Raw genomic sequence first — 17,537 nt, 5'->3', positions numbered from 1 at the left:
TACAAGCACAGGGCCATGGGTTTGATCCCCAGCACCAAAAAAAAAAAAAAAAAAAAAAAAAAATTGTTTTAGTTGTAGATGGACATAATACTTTTTTTTTTTCTGCGGTGCTGGGGATCGAACCCAGAGCCTTGTGCTTTCAAGGCAAGGACTCTACCAACTGAGCTATATCCCCAGCCCTCCTTTATTTTTTAAAACTTATTTTTATGTGGTGCTGAGGATCGAACCCAGTGCCTCACATGCTAGGCAAGTGCTCTACCACTGAGCTATAACCGTGGCCCTTAAATATAGATTTTTTTTAAGATAAAAAAGATACATACTCATTGAAGGAAATTTGGAATATACAGAGAAACAAAAATAAGATGATAAAAGTCATCTATAAACCCACTATCCAGAGTTAACCATTCTTAGTATTTTATAATATTACCCTCCAGTTTTTTATCTGCACATGTATAACAGAGATGGGATCACATGCAGGGTTTTGTAACTTGCTGTTTTCACTTACCAATTTGTGGTTTTTTAGATTTTTTTTTTTTTTTTTTTTTTTTTTTTTTTTTTTTTTTGGGTGCTGGGTATCGAACCCAGGGCCTTGTACTTACAAGGCAAGCACTCTACTGACTGAGCTATCTCCCCAGCCCCTAGATTGGTTTTAACAGTGGCAGAGTATTACACTGTATGGAATATAATCTAAGTTGTTTAACCTGTTTATTTTTATTGTTGAACATTAAAGTTACTTCCAATATTTCATAATTATAACAATATTACAGTGTATAACCAAAATATAAACATCTTTCATTATTTCCTTCAGATGAATTTATAGGAATGGTTAAAGAATTTGCTCATTATAATAGACTTTGATATATATTACTAAATATCTGTCTGAAACTGTATACAAATTGTGCCTCCAGAAAGGTTATGCCAGCAATATATGAAACTGCATATGTTTGAATTCTGACCAATGTTAGAATTACAATATTTTAAATATGAGTCCATTTGATAGGTAAAGTGGTATCAGTGGTCTGTCTGTATTTTGCACTTCTATTTAGATGCCAAAATATTTTTTTAAATTTTTTAGTTGTTGAAGGACCTTTATTTTATTTATTTATATGTGGTACTGAGGATCAAACCCAGTGCCTCATAAATGCTAGGCAAGTATGCTACCACTAAGCCACAAACCCAGTCACCCAAAATATTTTTTTAAAGAAAGAAGATACACTATTAATCAAATTATCCTATATGCATGAAACTGTGTTTATATTTTTGTATTCTTATTCAGTCATTGTACAAATATATGTAGACATCCAAGGAACTAATATTTAGCCCAGAACCTGATTTGCAATTCATAATTTTATACATACTTTTTAAATGAAGATGCTTCATCTGCCTCCAATGTATAAAAGAAGTTCTTTTAAATACATGCAGCAAAATTGACCAGCATATAACATATAACCAAACTTTAACTGGTATATAATGACTGAAACATACATGTTATAAGAACAAAAGTAGCTGCAGTAACTGGGCAAAGAGGATACCTTTATAAATTGTAGTCTATCTAAAAAAGAATGTGCTAATGGTAAAAGATGGTCTTTGTTTTGAAAAAAGTAAAAACAACAATGAGCATTCGTACTATGTCCCTAACACTGTCAAGGAAATAATGTTGGTCCCCGGTTTGAAGTTTCAGACAAGGAGATAGAGACATCACACCATTGTAATTGAGGCCACTAAAATCACCATGCTGATCAAACACTTCCCTTTTTTTAGCACTGGGGATTGAACCCAGAGCACTTTACGAGTGAGTTACCATACTCAGTCCTTTTTTTTTTTTTTTTTTTTTTTTTTTAATCCAGTCCTTCCGATTTTTTATTTTGAGACAGGTTTCCTCTAAGTAGCTGAGGGTCTCACTAAGTTGCTGAGGCTGGCCTTGAATTTATGATCCCCCTGTCTCTGCCTTCTGAGTTGCTGGGATTATAGGTGACTGCACCTGGGTCAACAAGCACTTTCTGATTATGGTTGACTTTTCAAACTTTCTTTCCTACAAAGGGAACAATACACTGGCCAGTCAAAGCAAACTTTTACCCTGTTTGACAGTTACTTTCCTTCCTTCTAAAACTGATAAACTGGTTTTCTGATTTCTAGTGAATTTCTTGTGTGTTTGATTATTATGAGCCAGTTGCTTGATCTTGATCAATGCTGGACATAGTAAAACAATTGAATTTCTAGATCAGCAAAGCTAAAGACTGGACACTAAACTATGGCAATTTAAAATGGACAATGTCACCCTGAGTGGCTACTTAACCTCTCTCAATGCACTCCATGATCATATCAGTAATTTTATCTATTGACCCTTGACAGAATTCATAAAAATGATTAGAAAAAAATCACATGCAACAAAATTGATAAATGTTACAAATATAATGTAGAGTGAAAAAACAAGACAGAAAAGAACATTTAAAATGATTTTATTCACATATAGTTCAAAGACAGATGCGATAAATATTATTTAGTGAGCTAGATAGATATTAAAGCAATGCAGAAAAACAAAAAATATATCATGATAGTGTTTACAACTAATCTTGCCAGCTTAGGAATGTTATTTGGAAGGACACCCGAGAGATTTCTGTGGTGTGTGCAGTGTTCTACCTCATGATACAAGTGCTTATGTGGATGCCACACGAATAAATATAAAATTGGAATTGTGATAAGTGTATAAGAAAATCAGATGGAGTCAACAAGAACTTATAATAGGAGATTTGCTCTATTCAGGGAGGTCAAGAAAACCTTTAGGGGGCTGAAGATGTGTGTAGCTCAGTGGTAGAGTGCTTGCCTTGAATGCTCTAGGCCCAGAGTTCAATCTCCAGCAACACAAAAAGAATATTAAAGAAGGAGGAGGAGGAGGGGAAGATAAGAGAGAAAGAAGGAAGGAAAGTCTTCTTGGAGGAAGTGACCACCAAATTTAGATCTACAGAATTATGAGAAGTTAACTAGGTAAAGAGGAATATGAGGAATGCTCAAGGCAGAGAAAATATATGCCACTGGAAGGTTTTGAATTTAGTCCTGGCACAGAGAAGAGACCTAAGCAGCATGGCATTTAACATCGACTGTCACAGCAGGGCTGCCAGAGCCAGTTAAGGATATTGTGCTCTGCACAAAGAAACATGGACAAGGCAGAAGTGAGGACTGAAATCTGAACCGTGGAGGAGGGGGAAAGATGCACAGGGTATCTATCCAGAAGAGGGATACCTTTGGGCAAGTCCCACAATGAACACCACCTACTAGCAGTGGCCTTATGTCACGGAATCCTCAATTCTCAGAACATCAAATCATGGGAGAATACATTAAAGACTGAAGGTGGGGTAGGGGACGTGACCAGGTGGAAAGCCCTCTGATCTAATGGCAGCATTTAGCTTGTCCAAGTGAGCAATCTGGCCCCATTCGCTTCCACCCCCACTCCCCCACTGCTATTCCTCTGGTGTCTCAGCTGAACCTTTAGGTGGGGCTGAGGGTAAGACTCTGTTTTTCCACTGGAGGACATGAGTCAGTGAACAGTGAGGTTCCACTTAATCACTACCCAAAAACAAGGTTCTTAAAATCAGGAGCTAGAAAAGAAAGGAAGTGATTAATATAAAAGTCAGGATAATGATTATTCCTGTGGCAAGGTGGGGCGGGTGGGTAGAGAGGTGTGTTGGGGAAAGGATATACTGGGGTCTTCTGGGGTCTGACAGTGCTCTATTACTTGACTGAGTAGTGAATGAATTGGCAATGGTTGCTGTATAATTATACTTACATGTTTTACATACTTTTCTAAATGTGCATTACATTTTACCATTAAAAACAACTAAAAAAATACAAACTGTAAAAAGTTCTGAAGCAAGGAAAAAATGACCAGATTTGTATTATTGAAAGATCACTTGGGTGTTGAACGGAAAAGTCATTGAAGGTGGGGCAAGGCTAGAAGCAATGAAACCAGTTAAAAGGTAGCTGCTATAATTTGGAAAGAGATTATAATGACCTGAACTTTAAAACAGTAAGGTATTAGGGATGTAGTCTGTACTATTTAAAAAAAAAATACAGTCAAATAGAACAGAGGCACTGCCCCTCAGCTCACTTTTTACCTCTAGCTCGGGAGAATCTGGATCAGAATTACAGTCTAAGAGCAGGCACATGTCTAAACAGACAAATGGGCTCCTTACCTTCCTTGGTAAATCTCTCTAGAGGGGCTCAGAATTCCTGGCTAGTAGCACAAGAAGCACACTTTTTTTTTAAAATGACACCCACATATTATTCCAAGTTGAGCTGACATAGGGGTTTCCTATCATTACATCTGATCACTCAGTCATAATATCTGATCACTGGAGACTTCATAAAGTATTTTCTCACCTATTCTCTGGTACCAGAATGTCAGCTCCAGAGGGCAAAGACTTTTTCATTTGTTCACTACTGTATCCTTAGTGTCTAGATCTGAACTTGATACATAGTACATACTCAATGAATATTACCAAATGACCACTATATATATATATATATATTTTTTTTTTTTTTTTTCTTTTTTGAGATGGGGTCTTATTAAGTTGTCTAGGCTGGCCTGGAACTTGTAATCATTCCCACTCAGACTCCTGAGTTGAGACTACAAGTGTGCACCACAACATGCGACTCACATTTTATCATCATCATCATCATTATTATTATTGATAGTTAATCATCACAACAATCCTACAAAAAATAAGTAGAACATAAATTATTGTCCCCATTTTATAAACTAGAAAACAGAGATTTGGGGGCTGGGGTTGTAGCTCAGTGATAGAGTGCTTGCTTAGCAAATGTGAGGTTTGATCCTCAGCACCATATAAAAATCAATAAATAACAGTATTGTGTCTATCTACAACTAAAAATATGTATATGTAAAATATATACTTTTAAAAAAAAAGAAAACAGACTTAGGGAGATTAAGGAGCATGTTAAATAATCTATAATTTGACAAAGTATCAGTTCTCTTGCTTTTTCCCACTTCTTTAGAGCCAAAGAGCTAAGGTTTAATTAACATTCTTATAGCTCTGAAATACAGCTGGAAATGTTCCAAAACACATGATAGGTAATATCAGACATCTATATTCTCTGATGTGCCAGGTAATAGGGTGAATGAGGCCGATCCAACTTCCAATGCATCAATACCTACAGTTCCCTCAGAGGAATGCGTTGTTCCTCTATACAGTCCATCCGACCCAAGGCCACACTCACAGTTCTCTCCGCGGCCCTCACTTGTCTCTACTCCCTGCCCCCACCTTTCTACCTCTACAAGCAATGTAAGTTAGGAAACCCTGTTATTGCAAAAACACATGTCCTAATATTTTTTCATAGGAAAAGAAAAGAAAAAGTGGCAATGGGTAGTTTGGGTACTTTTCAAAAACCTCTGTTATCCAAATGGAATCCCTTGGGGAGACTAAAAATATAATGTTCCATAAAAATTAATTAAAATTAGTGATTTGAAGTATAAACCACAACTCTGATGCCTAGGGAACTCTGAATGTTCAATTAATATTAGATTAGGATTTATACATATGGAGTTGTATATGCCTCCTGTAGGATTTCTAAACTCTAAAAAACCAGCAAACAAAAGATTAAAAACAGTATTTTTAAGAAAATACCTAAAATATATCCAAATCAGAGCAGTCACAATTTTAGGTTACCCTCTTTCTTTCTTCTCCTGCAAGATCTGATAATTACTTTATCCCTAGAGCAATTTGGTCTAGGAGAGTTGAATCACTATAGTCAAACAGTGTATGTAACTACTCCGAGAGTGTCACACACAGGACTCACCAGAAACTCACTGGCAAACTCTTCATTGTTATTTTTCTTGTTTTGGGCCTCATCCAGGAACTTCTGCAGAATTTGTCTTTGGTCCATGCTGCAGAGCAAGAGAAACAGTCTGTGAGTGGGTTAAGGGAGGGCATGTCAAATGTGTGTCATGGCCGAGACACCACCAAGAAGCCACTGCTACCGCCTGAACACAGCATGCTGAAGGCTGTGGTTTACTGACTTCATCACAAGCCCCAGAGGAAATTAGTATGAAACCAGCCTCTGTGGTCACACAACAAAGCCATCATCTCACTCCAGGGCCCTAGCGCCTTCCTTCTCAACAAAGAAACCTGGTTACAATAAAGTTTTTAATAAACAACAAGCTAACCAGAACTTAAAATACTGCCTGCTTAACTCTGAGACTGTTCCACTCCATCACCTTTAAGCAAAATTCATCTTTTTCCTCCCCAGAGAAAAGGCAGAACTACAGTTCTCATGGATAAGTTCTGCCTCTCCCCTTTTCACCAGTGAGCATGAAGGCCCTGATGACTTCTTTGGTTTTCTCATGTTCTATATGAACTCTGCAAAGTTCAGTTAGGCCAGAAAGGAAACAGACAGTGTTTGGAGTGACACATCTTCTACCTGGACCGTTCTCCCAGAAGTTTCTTATCAGTGTGATCAACAGTAAACTTCTGTTCATCAGAGAAGGATTTTTATTCAGAGGTTTTCAAGTCTTCCATGCAGACCTCAAATTTTCTTTTGGATGAAGCAAAGTCGGCTGCTTCTAACAGTCTGTGTCTCTCCCAGAGCTGGGGGAAGTCCTGCACTCCATTAGGGAAGTGTCAATTTCAGCACCTCTTCAATCCTCCAGCAGCGCTTTGAGCTTCACTTGGGTTCTGGACATGAAGGCCGAGAGCATTGGTCTATATGGGATCAGGAGCCAGTGGTCCCTGCCAAGAGTACCCAAGAAAGCAGCACAGTATCTCCAGAATGTAATGCTGGCAAACAGTGATAAAAAGAAAGTAAAATCAACTACCTTGCTGACAATAGTTTGAGTTCTAGGTCAGAGCCTGAGAACCAGGCACATCTGTAGTCCCAGCTACTCAAGAAGCTAAGGCAGGAGGATAATCTGAGCCCAGGAGTTCAAGTTCTGCTTGGGCAACACAGAGAGACCCTGTCTCAAAACAAACAATCAAACCAATAAACAAAACCTGAAGAACAGTTTCTAGAGTAGACATTTTTACTCTGCAACGAATGTCTTAGAAAAGATTTTGTTCCAGGAAGTCATCCTGTATGTGTGGCATTGGCCCTGCAAACAGCTGTTCTAGAAAAAGTGTTAATGCCTCAGTTTGCATAAATTCTCTCCTCAGTGGGTACAAATTCACCCAAGGTCTAATTCAGTGTGAGAACAAACTCAAATCAACATATTATCTTTGTTTGAGGGCAGAAGTTCAATAAATATCAAATCTAGTCTGAAGTAATCCTGAGGAAAACTGGGAAATATATTGTTTGGACTTCCTCTATTTGAGATATTAGCAATCCTTTCTGTTTTCCCAACATTATTCAAACTCTCTTCAGGAAATCATGATTCTGAACATTACCAAGAGACTGTCTCCTCTTTATTGGGCCCTACAGTATCTTGGTTGCAGGCAGCTTGAAGTCAATATTCCAAATAAAGAGTTTTAGTCCCAGTCCTCATAAATTAAAATGAACTATAATTCTTTGGCAATATTTGTTTGGAATATGATAATATATCTCAGATTATCCCCATCTAGCATTAAAGGTGAATTTCTTGCTACTGTATATAATGCAGTATTTGACTGTTTAAAAACATATAAAATATGGGAAAACTTTACATTAAAAAAATACAAAATTTTGCCCTGTGCCTGTAATCCCAGTGATTCAGGAGGCTGAAGCAGGAAGATTAAATTCAAGGTCAGCCTCAGAAACTTAGTGAGGACCTAAATAATTTAGTGAGAACCTGTCTCAAAATAAAAAAATAAGAAGGGCTGTGGTAAGATGTCCCTGGGTTCAAATTCCTGGTTAAAAAAATATATATAAAATTTCAAATCACAATAACTAAAACCATATAAAAATTTGTAGTTAAGACTAAAAGATGCAAAAGAGAATCGTGTGTGATAGTATTAAGGATTCTTTTACAATTATACAACTTTGTTAATTAGAAAAAACTCAAAAATTCATTAATCTATTGCACCCTCTGAATGTCTCCTGGTTCTCCTTACAGTGTTAGTGCTGTTACTTTTGGGGGTTCTGTGGACCCATGGGTGGTGGAGCAATGTCCATATCATCACTGACAAGAACTAGAGGGAGTTACTGGAAGGACAGTGGGATGATAGAATTCTATGTCCTGTGTGTCAAATCTTCAACCAGAATGGGAAAGTTTTACCTAATGGGGAGAAGATCTTGAGGTTAATGTTGCAGAAGTAGATGTCACAGAGCAGACAGGACTGAGTGGACGACTTATCATAACTACTCTTCCTACTATTTATCATTGTAAAAATGGTGAATTTAGGAGCTATTGATTAGGGTCCAAGGACTGAGAAGGACTTCATCAAATTTTTAAGTAAAAAAGAGTGGAAGAATACTGAATCTGTTTCATCTTGGTTTGGTCCAGGTTCCGTTCAACATGCCACAACTATTTTATTAAAAGACATAGAATTACTGGTTTGTGGATTATACACACTTTTTGCTTTACCACCTCTGCTTTCAGGACTTTGTATGATATTTGTGGCAGTTTGCCTTTGTCCTTCAAAAAGGTGCAAACCATAGCCATACCCTTTAAAAAAACTCATTACCAGAATTTTCTCAACCTTTGAAAAAAAAGTGGAGGAGGAACAAGAGGCTGATAAAGATGTTTCAGAAGAGGAAGCTTAAAGTGAAGAAGGAACAAAAACTTTTCACAGAATGCCATAAGATAACACTGTGGGATCCATTTTTGTCCATCAATAAATCCTAGTTGATTTTATGGATATCTTAATATCACAGTTTTAACAAAAACTGAAGGTTGATCATTTGTTTTTATGTGAACTGTGACTTGCTTATATACTATAGGGTTCCATCTAGATTGTTGGATTGAACAATTTTCATTAAGAAAATAAAAGCAGGTGCCAAGCAATAAGATTTGTACATGTTCATTTAATAATAAGCTGTTTCAAGTCTGAATTGAAAAAATTACATTTCCCAAGGTTTGCACTATCAGGATACTTAAGATTAGAGAAAAATATTTCTCATTTGATATGATTTTTCTCAGTTTCAGTATGTGAAAAAAAGAATATATTTCCCACAAATGAGAACACTTTTCCCATTGTCTTGAAAAATGCAATACAGATACAGTTCAAAATTTCCTCATATTTTTAAATTATGCAACTAATAAAAAACTGCTTTAATTATAGTTTTTGCACATCACATACAGAATATGCTAATGATTGAGGAAGTTTTTATAAGTGTAGGTGTTCTCTTGAATCCTATAAAGGTTAACTACTTTTCTTCTGTTCCCTAGGTCAGTGTATGTTTTGTATTTTTTTAATTTGCCATAGATTATATTTCTCAAATTGGATGATAAAAACAGTATCACTGTTACATTTACTGTTGGTAAATAGTACTTTTTTGTTGTTTCAAATTGAAGTTTACTGAGAGATTCATCAAATTGAGCTATATTGATGATTTAAAATTTGGGTCACTCAGTCCAGATTTTACATTATTATTGTTGAACCTTGTCTTGAATTTTTTTGGGGTGGGTAGGAGTACCGGGGATTGAACTCAGGGGCACTCAACCACTGAGCCACATCCCCAGCCCTATTTTGTATTTTATTTAGAGACAGGGTCTCACTGAGTTGCTTAGCACCTCTCTTTTGCTGAGGCATGTACCATGGTGCTCGACTTGAATATTTTGATTTTGTTCTCTTTCTTTTCTTTTTTCTTTTTGTTTTTCTTTTTAATGTGAAGGTGGACATTCCTGATTTTTATTTGACATAGTAAAGTTTTGGTATTTTATACTCTGGAAGCAAAACTTAATTTGATATCAAATAAAATTTGCTTTCTATTCAGGAAAAAACATCTTCAAAAAATTCATTAATTTGTTCAACAAATTTATCGAGTACTACTAAATGCAAAGCACTGTTAGTTGTGGATATACCATGTAAGAAGGCAGAATATTGTAATATCCCTAACCATTTAATAATGCATCTCAGAACTAAAGAAGTAGACTTGATTACTGATAAGAATCAAAATACTCTAAACTAACTTATTTGCAGAGTAGCAAAGCATAATCCTAAAATGAAAATAATTTTGTTTGAAATAAGAGATATGATTTTCTAATCTCTCTGTCCCTTTAGAAGTTTCTCCATACCATCAAAATTAAAACTTTATTAATTCTTTATTAATTAGGTGAAAGATACCTAATAAAATTAAACTTCTTCTTATTATTATTTGTACTGAGGATTGAACGCAGGGATGTTTTACTGCTGAGCTACATCCCTAGTCCTTTATATTTTTTATTGTGAGACAAGATCTTGCTAAGTTGCTGAGTGTCTTGCTCAGGCTGGTCTCAGACTAGTGATCCTCATGCCTCTGCCTCCCAAATTGCTGAGATGATAGGCATGCACCACTGCACCTGGCTAATCTATTTTTCTTCAACCCCATATTTCAGAACAATCTCTTTCAAACAGTCTCTTTAGGGAAGGGAAAGAGAAATAAATATAAGAAAGAAACTTTCTCAGATACTACTGTACATGGTGTTTTTACCCCAAATTTAAAGATCTGTAAGTAGTGTCTTATTAGAACCACAGAACTTTTTTAAAAGCAAGCAGCTATTCTTAGGAGTTTGCTCTACTGTAAAACCAAAGGTATAGAAACATCGTGAAATTACTAACCTCAAAAACCCACTTAACTACAGGGCCATTTCCTGAGCAGACCACTCAAGCAAGCAAAAAAACAAGCTGAAGGAGAAAACAAAACAAAACAAAAAACACTTTAGTCTTATTGTTAACATATCTGAGCTGCTACTTAGTTTTTCACATTTTCTTCTACAGATACTGAACAGCAATGGAGCATAATGCTTTTCAATGAAGATAGTGTTGACTCATTTGTATCTTGTGGGAAGTTCAAGAGCTAGGGAGGAGAACCAAGTCATGCAACAGTTTGGCAAATACTTAAAAGAATTTAAGAATTTCTGATGAAACATTTAAACCAGTCTGGCATAAACCATAAATGAACACAACAATTCCATGCAATGAAAAACTCCGAAGCAATTTGCCAAACCATCAAGGGTGAGTTTTAGGAGGGAGTGAAATTGCAGATGAGCACCTGGAGGAGTCACATCTCACTGCTGCCTCTTGTGCTCAGAAGGAAGAATACAACAGGGAGGAGTGCCAGTCACAGTCACCTGCTCCAAATGGGTAGTGTGCCAGTTTAAAGGGAAATATCAGCATCATGGAGGAATTAGGAGTTAGATGGCAGAAAACTTTGAGGAGAATTTCAGGGGAAATTATTAGGGCAACATAAACTAGTCAATAGGAAAAACAGTCCTGTTTCTCGGAATAACCTTCTCTATGAGGAGGCATGTTTTGTTTTAACATTTTTTTTTTGTAGTTGTAGATGGACAGAATGCCTTTATTTTATGTTTATTTTTACGTGATGCTAAGGATTGAACCCAGTGCCTCACACATGCTAGACAAGTGCTCTGCCAATGAGTTACAGCCCTAGATGAGGAGGCATGTTTTACCCTAGGGAAGTCCATCTTTAGTTTTAGTTTCACAATTCTTGCCTTTCCATATAACCCAGGACCATCAATTCCATATAGGCTATGATTATTATTTGTGAAGTTGCTCAGTTCTTTGTAAGCATTCTCTTGGACACCAAAGCCTATTGGTCCTTTCTCTTTAATGTCTTTCAGATTCAACCTGTCTTTTCTATTCTCATGTTAACTACCATTCCAGTTTTTACATCTTTTTTCCTGTAGTAATGAACTCTCAGATGATCTTGCTGTCTATATATCTTCCAGTCTAGATTCTCCAGGCAATAAAACTAGACAAAAATTCTTAAAACTTCACTTTAATGCAAAAGTACCAAAATACTTACTGATAGGTTTTGGGAATGAATCCAGATTCCTCAGCTTGTCATCAGATCCTTCCCCATCATCTGAACTCACCCAACCTCTCCAATCACATCACCTGCATACTTTGTCCATGCTACTATCACTTCTTTTGCTACTTCTCACCTTTACCCTTACTTTTCACCAGCATGAAAATAAAGCCAGAGTCCAGTCACCGGTTCAAGACTCTTGCTCCTAACTCCATCTTCTCTTAGTCTGAACCCCTACAATGTTTAAGTATTTATATTCAGATATGGAAGTTTTCTTAATTTCTTCATATGCTCCTTGCTCTCCGTAGGTTTATTTAAAAGAGGAATTTATTCCAAAGAGGATATATAAAATGCCCCCTATAGTTTCAGGTTTATCAAAGACAATGATAGTGTCTTCTATACATTTGTGTAACCCACCATACTTAACATATCCTAAGTCTACCTAAAAGAAGCCTGTTGTGATAAAGTATGCTGTATTATGTGGTTAGGCTTTGGTGAAAAATTCACTTTGACTTGGTTTTTCATTACACCAGTTACTCCAGGTCTCTTTGCTGGCACAGTCTAGGTTTCCAGCCTGGCTGGGCCCCTTCCCTATGCCAGGAGCAGATGGGTCTTTCCTACAGAGAGGCCCAGGAACCTGGCAAAGAGCACTTTTCTGAATGTTGCTGCCCAAGCTGCAGGGCTACTGACGCTCCGAGTCCAGTTCATAAAGGCCACAACGGCCAGAAAGAAATGACCTCCTTCAGCTCCAGAACAGACTTATTTCTCCTTTTATCAATGGATACAGAAGAGACTTATAAAATATCTATAATGAAGCTTGTTTAATTTGTTGTTTTTCACATTGTCCACTGTAAGAAAGGTCCCCTAATCTGCTGTTTATCACAATAGCATTCTGAGAACTCATCAAGCTCTTCAGTTTACCTGCTACAGACTTCATAGTCACCTTCCCACATACCACATAGGGAATCATAGTCTGCTCTTGATTCCAAAATATCAAAAAGCAAAAGTCAACTCATAACTTGCAATTGAAGCACGTTACCTTTAAAAAAATAGAGAGTAAGGACTCTTGGTGAGGCTTTGAATCTCGCTCAATGTATAATCAAACCTGAAGCTTCATCTCAATCACTTATTCATTTAATGAAGATTTATAATATAGAGAATGCAGGAGAAGGGTGCCAGAGAAGTATACAACTAACTAACTGTTAAGGATGTTGTTTTCTAATAGGAACAAAAAATACACAAATAGCTATAATTTAAGGCTATTTGTGACAAGGACCATAAAAGTGATGCAAATAAGTGTGAGGAGCCAAAGACCGCTTTCTTGTGATTATCTAGATAGCTTCCATGGAAGAAGTGACCATTGAGTTGGGTCTTGAAGATTTCTATAGGTTGAGATGAGAAAAAGCAATATAAAACAGAAAACAGTAGAGGGCAGCTTTAGTTGAATGGTGCAGTTTTATTAAAGGTAAAAATAACTGAGCTAGTTGGATGTCAATCTGGGAGAGCATGAGATAAGAAAAGTATGCAGATATAAGCAACTAGTTTGTGGATTTGAGAAGAAGGGAAATCACTCACAGGGGGTTTAGAGAGGAGAATCATGATTGTAAGGTTCGAAAGGGCAGTTGGGGCCAGATCCTGGGGGAATTGAACCCCAGGCTGGTAGAAAGCCAGGAGACTTGCCGTGCTGGGAATGGAACCCAGTGCCTCACACATGCTAGGCAAGCGCTCTACCACTGAGCCACATTCCAACCTCAAATTTCTTTTTTAAAAACAAGCTTCTTGAAGTAGTACTGACATACAACAAGCTACACATGTCAAAATATTCAGTTTTGACATGTATATAGCCCATGAAAACATTACCACAATCAAGATACATTCATTAGAACATATTCAATCACCCTCAAAAGTTCCTCTGAAGAATTTTAAGAGCATGGGATCAAAGTACTGCTTCTGGTAAGCATTTCTGGATTGCTCTTAAAAAAAAAAAAAATACTTCCTTCTATGGGGTATGGTGGTACACACCTATAATTTCAGCTACTCAGGAGATTGAGGCAGGAGGATCGCCAAGTTCAAGCTCAGCCTGGCAACTTAGCAAGATCTGGTTTCAAAATAAAAAAGAAATTTTAAGAATGAATTGGACGTAACTTTCCTATGTTCATATATGAATACAGGACCAGTGTAACTCCACATTGTGTACAACCACAAGAATGGGAAGTTATATTCCACGTATGTACGATATGTCAAAATATTATCTACTGTTATGTATATCTAAAAAGAACAAATAAAAAAATTTTAAGAAGGGTGGGGTTGTAACTCAGGCAGAATGTTTCTGGGTTTAATTCCCAGTACCACACAAAAAAAGAAAAGAAAAAAAGAAAAATGCTGCTTTTGATAACATTTTTTGAAAGTCTCATCATTTCCTTCAGTGCCATGCTAAATCTAAAAATAAATTATATCATATTTAAAAAGGAATCAAAACAATGAACAAAAAACCACAGCTTTTGTCAATCTAGTGATAAAAGATAAGATGGACTAGAATCTACAGGACTAAATAGAACGATTAACTGAGAGCCCAAGGAGGAGGTTTCACTAATAATCCACACAGGTGGTAATAAAATCTAGCAGAATAAGGGAAGAAAGGAAGGAATAAATGAGGAAGACTAACAGGCTGATTAGAACTAAAGAGGGAAAAGGTAAAAATGACTAAGCTAGTTGGATGGCAATCTGGGAGAGCATGAGATAAGAAAAGTATGCAGAAATAAGCAACTAGTTTGTGGATTTGAGAAGAAGGGAAATCACTCACGGTGAATGAAAGGTGAAGCTCTAGGACTGACTTACATATGTGAGAGACAAAATTAACAGAGGGGGAAAAAACCAAGTTAGAACCTTAGGAAATCCAAATCACAGGGGTTCCAAATTGCTAATGATGCAGTGCTTAAAATATGCCAGGTACTGGGATGAGCCCTTTAGAGAGTATATTGTTTCATTTATCCCTCACAACAATCAGATGAAATAGTTACTAAATCATCATTGTTTTACAGATGTGGAAAGTAAGGCACAGAGGAATTAGGTCACTTGACCAAAGTCACATAATTACCCTACAGTAATTAAATTGTTAAAATCAGGCAATTGAGATTGTGGAACCAACCTAGATGCCCTTCAGTTGATGAATGGATAAAGAAACTGTGGTATATATATACAATGGAATATTACTCAGCCATAAAGAATGATAAAATTATGGCATTTGCAAGCAAATGGACGAAATTGGAGAATATCATGCTAAGTGAGATAAGCCAATCTCAAAAAACCAAAGGAAGAATGATCTCGCTGATAAGTGGATGATGATACATAATGGGGTGTGGGAGGGGTTAGTTTTAGGGTTAGAGTGAGGGTTAGGGAGGGGGGCAAGAATGGGGGAAGGAAGGACTGTATAGAGGGAAAAGAGGGATGGGAGGGGTGGGGGGAAGGGGAAAAAAATAACAGAATGAATCAACCAACATCACCCTATGTAAACGTATGATTACACAAATGGTATGCCTTTACTCTATGTACAAACAGTGAAAGAACATGTATCCCATTTGTTCACAATAAAAAAAAAAAAAAAAAAAAAAGAAAAGTATGCAGAAATAAGCAACTAGTTTGTGGATTTGAGAAGAAGGGAAATCACTCACGGTGAATGAAAGGTGAAGCTCTAGGACTGACTTACATATGTGAGAGACAAAATTAACAGAGGGGGAAAAAACCAAGTTAGAACCTTAGGAAATCCAAATCACAGGGGTTCCAAATTGCTAATGATGCAGTGCTTAAAATATGCCAGGTACTGGGATGAGCCCTTTAGAGAGTATATTGTTTCATTTATCCCTCACAACAATCAGATGAAATAGTTACTAAATCATCATTGTTTTACAGATGTGGAAAGTAAGGCACAGAGGAATTAGGTCACTTGACCAAAGTCACATAATTACCCTACAGTAATTAAATTGTTAAAATCAGGCAATTGAGATTGTGGAACCAACCTAGATGTCCTTCAATTGATGAATGGATAAAGAAACTGTGGTATATATATACAATGGAATATTACTCAGCCATAAAGAATGATAAAATTATGGCATTTGCAGGCAAATGGATGAAATTGGAGAATATCATGCTAAGTGAGATAAGCCAATCTCAAAAAACCAAAGGGCGAATGATATCGCTAATAAGTGGATGATGACACATAATGGGGGGTGGGAGGGGTTAGTGTTAGGGTTAGAGTTAGGTTTAGGGAGGGGGGCAAGAATGAAGGAAGGACTGTATAGAGGGAAAAGAGGGGTGGGAGGGGTGGGGGGGAAGGGAAAAAACAACAGAATGAATCAAACAACATTACCCTATGTAAATTTATGATTACACAAATGGTATGCCTTTACGCCATGTACAAACAGAGAAACAACATGTATCCCATTTGTTTACAATAAAAAAAAAATCCAAAAAAAAAAAAAAAATCAGGCAATTGGAATACATTCATCATCTCTGGGCTAGACATGGTCTTCTTCCTGCAGCCCAATCACTTAAGTTTTCCTAAAATGGGGTGACTTAGCGACAAATCCAACACAAGGCCAGACCTGCTTGAGCTACTTGCCTGGTATAGTCTCAAGGAGCACTGTATCTTTTAACCTCAATATACTGCAGTATAATTGGAACCAAATTCAGTCTGATGTTTTATGGGACAACACAGGATGAAACAGGGAGGTGGTATGATAAGAGGAAAAAAAAAAAGGAGGTGACAGGTCTGATATTTACTGTTCAAAATAATTTGTTTTGGGTACCAGGATTGAACCCAGAGGCACTTTGCCACTGAGACACATCCCCAGTCCTTTTTATTTTTTATTTTGAGACAGGGTCTCACTAAGTAGCTTAGGACCTTGTTATGTTGCTGAGGCTGGCTTTAAACTTGTGATCTTCCTGCCTCAGCCTCCTAAATCACTGGGATTGCAGGCATGTGCCACCATGCCCAACTTACTATTCAATTTCACTTGCTAAAACTGAGTTCAAATTCATGGACAGAAGAATTTTATTTCATAAACAGCATTAGTCAAAGTGAAAATATTGTGCTTTTGCCTAAGAGGTCAAATACCACAAAAACTCACCATCTTGATTTTATATAAGGGACTTAGATATATATCAACTATCTCAGGTGGTAGCAAACATGGTTAATTTCTACTAAATAGAAACAAGAAATCTTGTTTCTGGATTATTAACCTATTGTGATTTTTCCAGGGATAGAAAAAAATAAGCATAATTGGAAAAGTAAAAATATATTAGCAGCATCACATATTTACTTCTCTGCATTTTAAAGCCAGAGGGATGGCTAGCTGAGGAAGGGAAAGTAGTCAGTTTTGGTAAAATTCAACCAAAGTCACCAACACCTGATTTAATAAGTACAAATAGCAATGTTCTCTTCCTGACATTCAAATAAATTTGTTGTTGTTTTGGAATCTGTTGCTGAAGATTGCCTACTAATTTACATTATTAAGGACTATTATGAGACAGATCATAGAATAACTTTTATTTACAATCATTTTCACTTGGGAGGCCAAACAAATATATACCCTGTATCATATGCTCAGGAACTACCGAGTCCTCTGACTGAAGACCTTAGAGAA

The 17,537-nt window shown here is 36.8% G+C and overlaps 1 protein-coding gene and 1 pseudogene across 2 annotated transcripts in view; one reads left to right on the top strand and one right to left on the bottom strand.

The window, feature by feature from the left end:
* Ptpn22 (protein tyrosine phosphatase non-receptor type 22) overlaps positions 1 to 6,745 on the bottom strand; it is a 55,869-nt gene extending 49,124 nt beyond the window's left edge. Inside the window, exons 1-2 of one of the 2 annotated variants that reach the window (XM_047525868.1) lie at positions 6,436 to 6,745; positions 5,815 to 5,902 (exon numbers count right to left, since the gene is read on the bottom strand). In XM_047525868.1, coding sequence (XP_047381824.1) covers positions 5,815 to 5,901 — 87 coding nt within the window. In that variant the 5' untranslated portion in view covers position 5,902; positions 6,436 to 6,745. Of the gene's footprint in view, positions 1 to 5,814; positions 5,982 to 6,435 lie in introns of those variants that run through there. The other variant, XR_007105082.1, reaches the window with a different exon arrangement.
* LOC124990472 (thioredoxin-related transmembrane protein 1-like) lies at positions 6,696 to 8,688 on the top strand (annotated as a pseudogene).
* The last annotated feature ends 8,849 nt before the right edge of the window (positions 8,689 to 17,537 follow it).

This window comes from Sciurus carolinensis, chromosome 1, assembly GCF_902686445.1.
Source record: "Sciurus carolinensis chromosome 1, mSciCar1.2, whole genome shotgun sequence".
Classification (NCBI taxonomy): Eukaryota; Metazoa; Chordata; class Mammalia; order Rodentia; family Sciuridae; genus Sciurus; species Sciurus carolinensis.
Note: the sequence above shows the minus strand (reverse complement) of the source record. Positions and strands in the feature narration are given on the sequence as shown.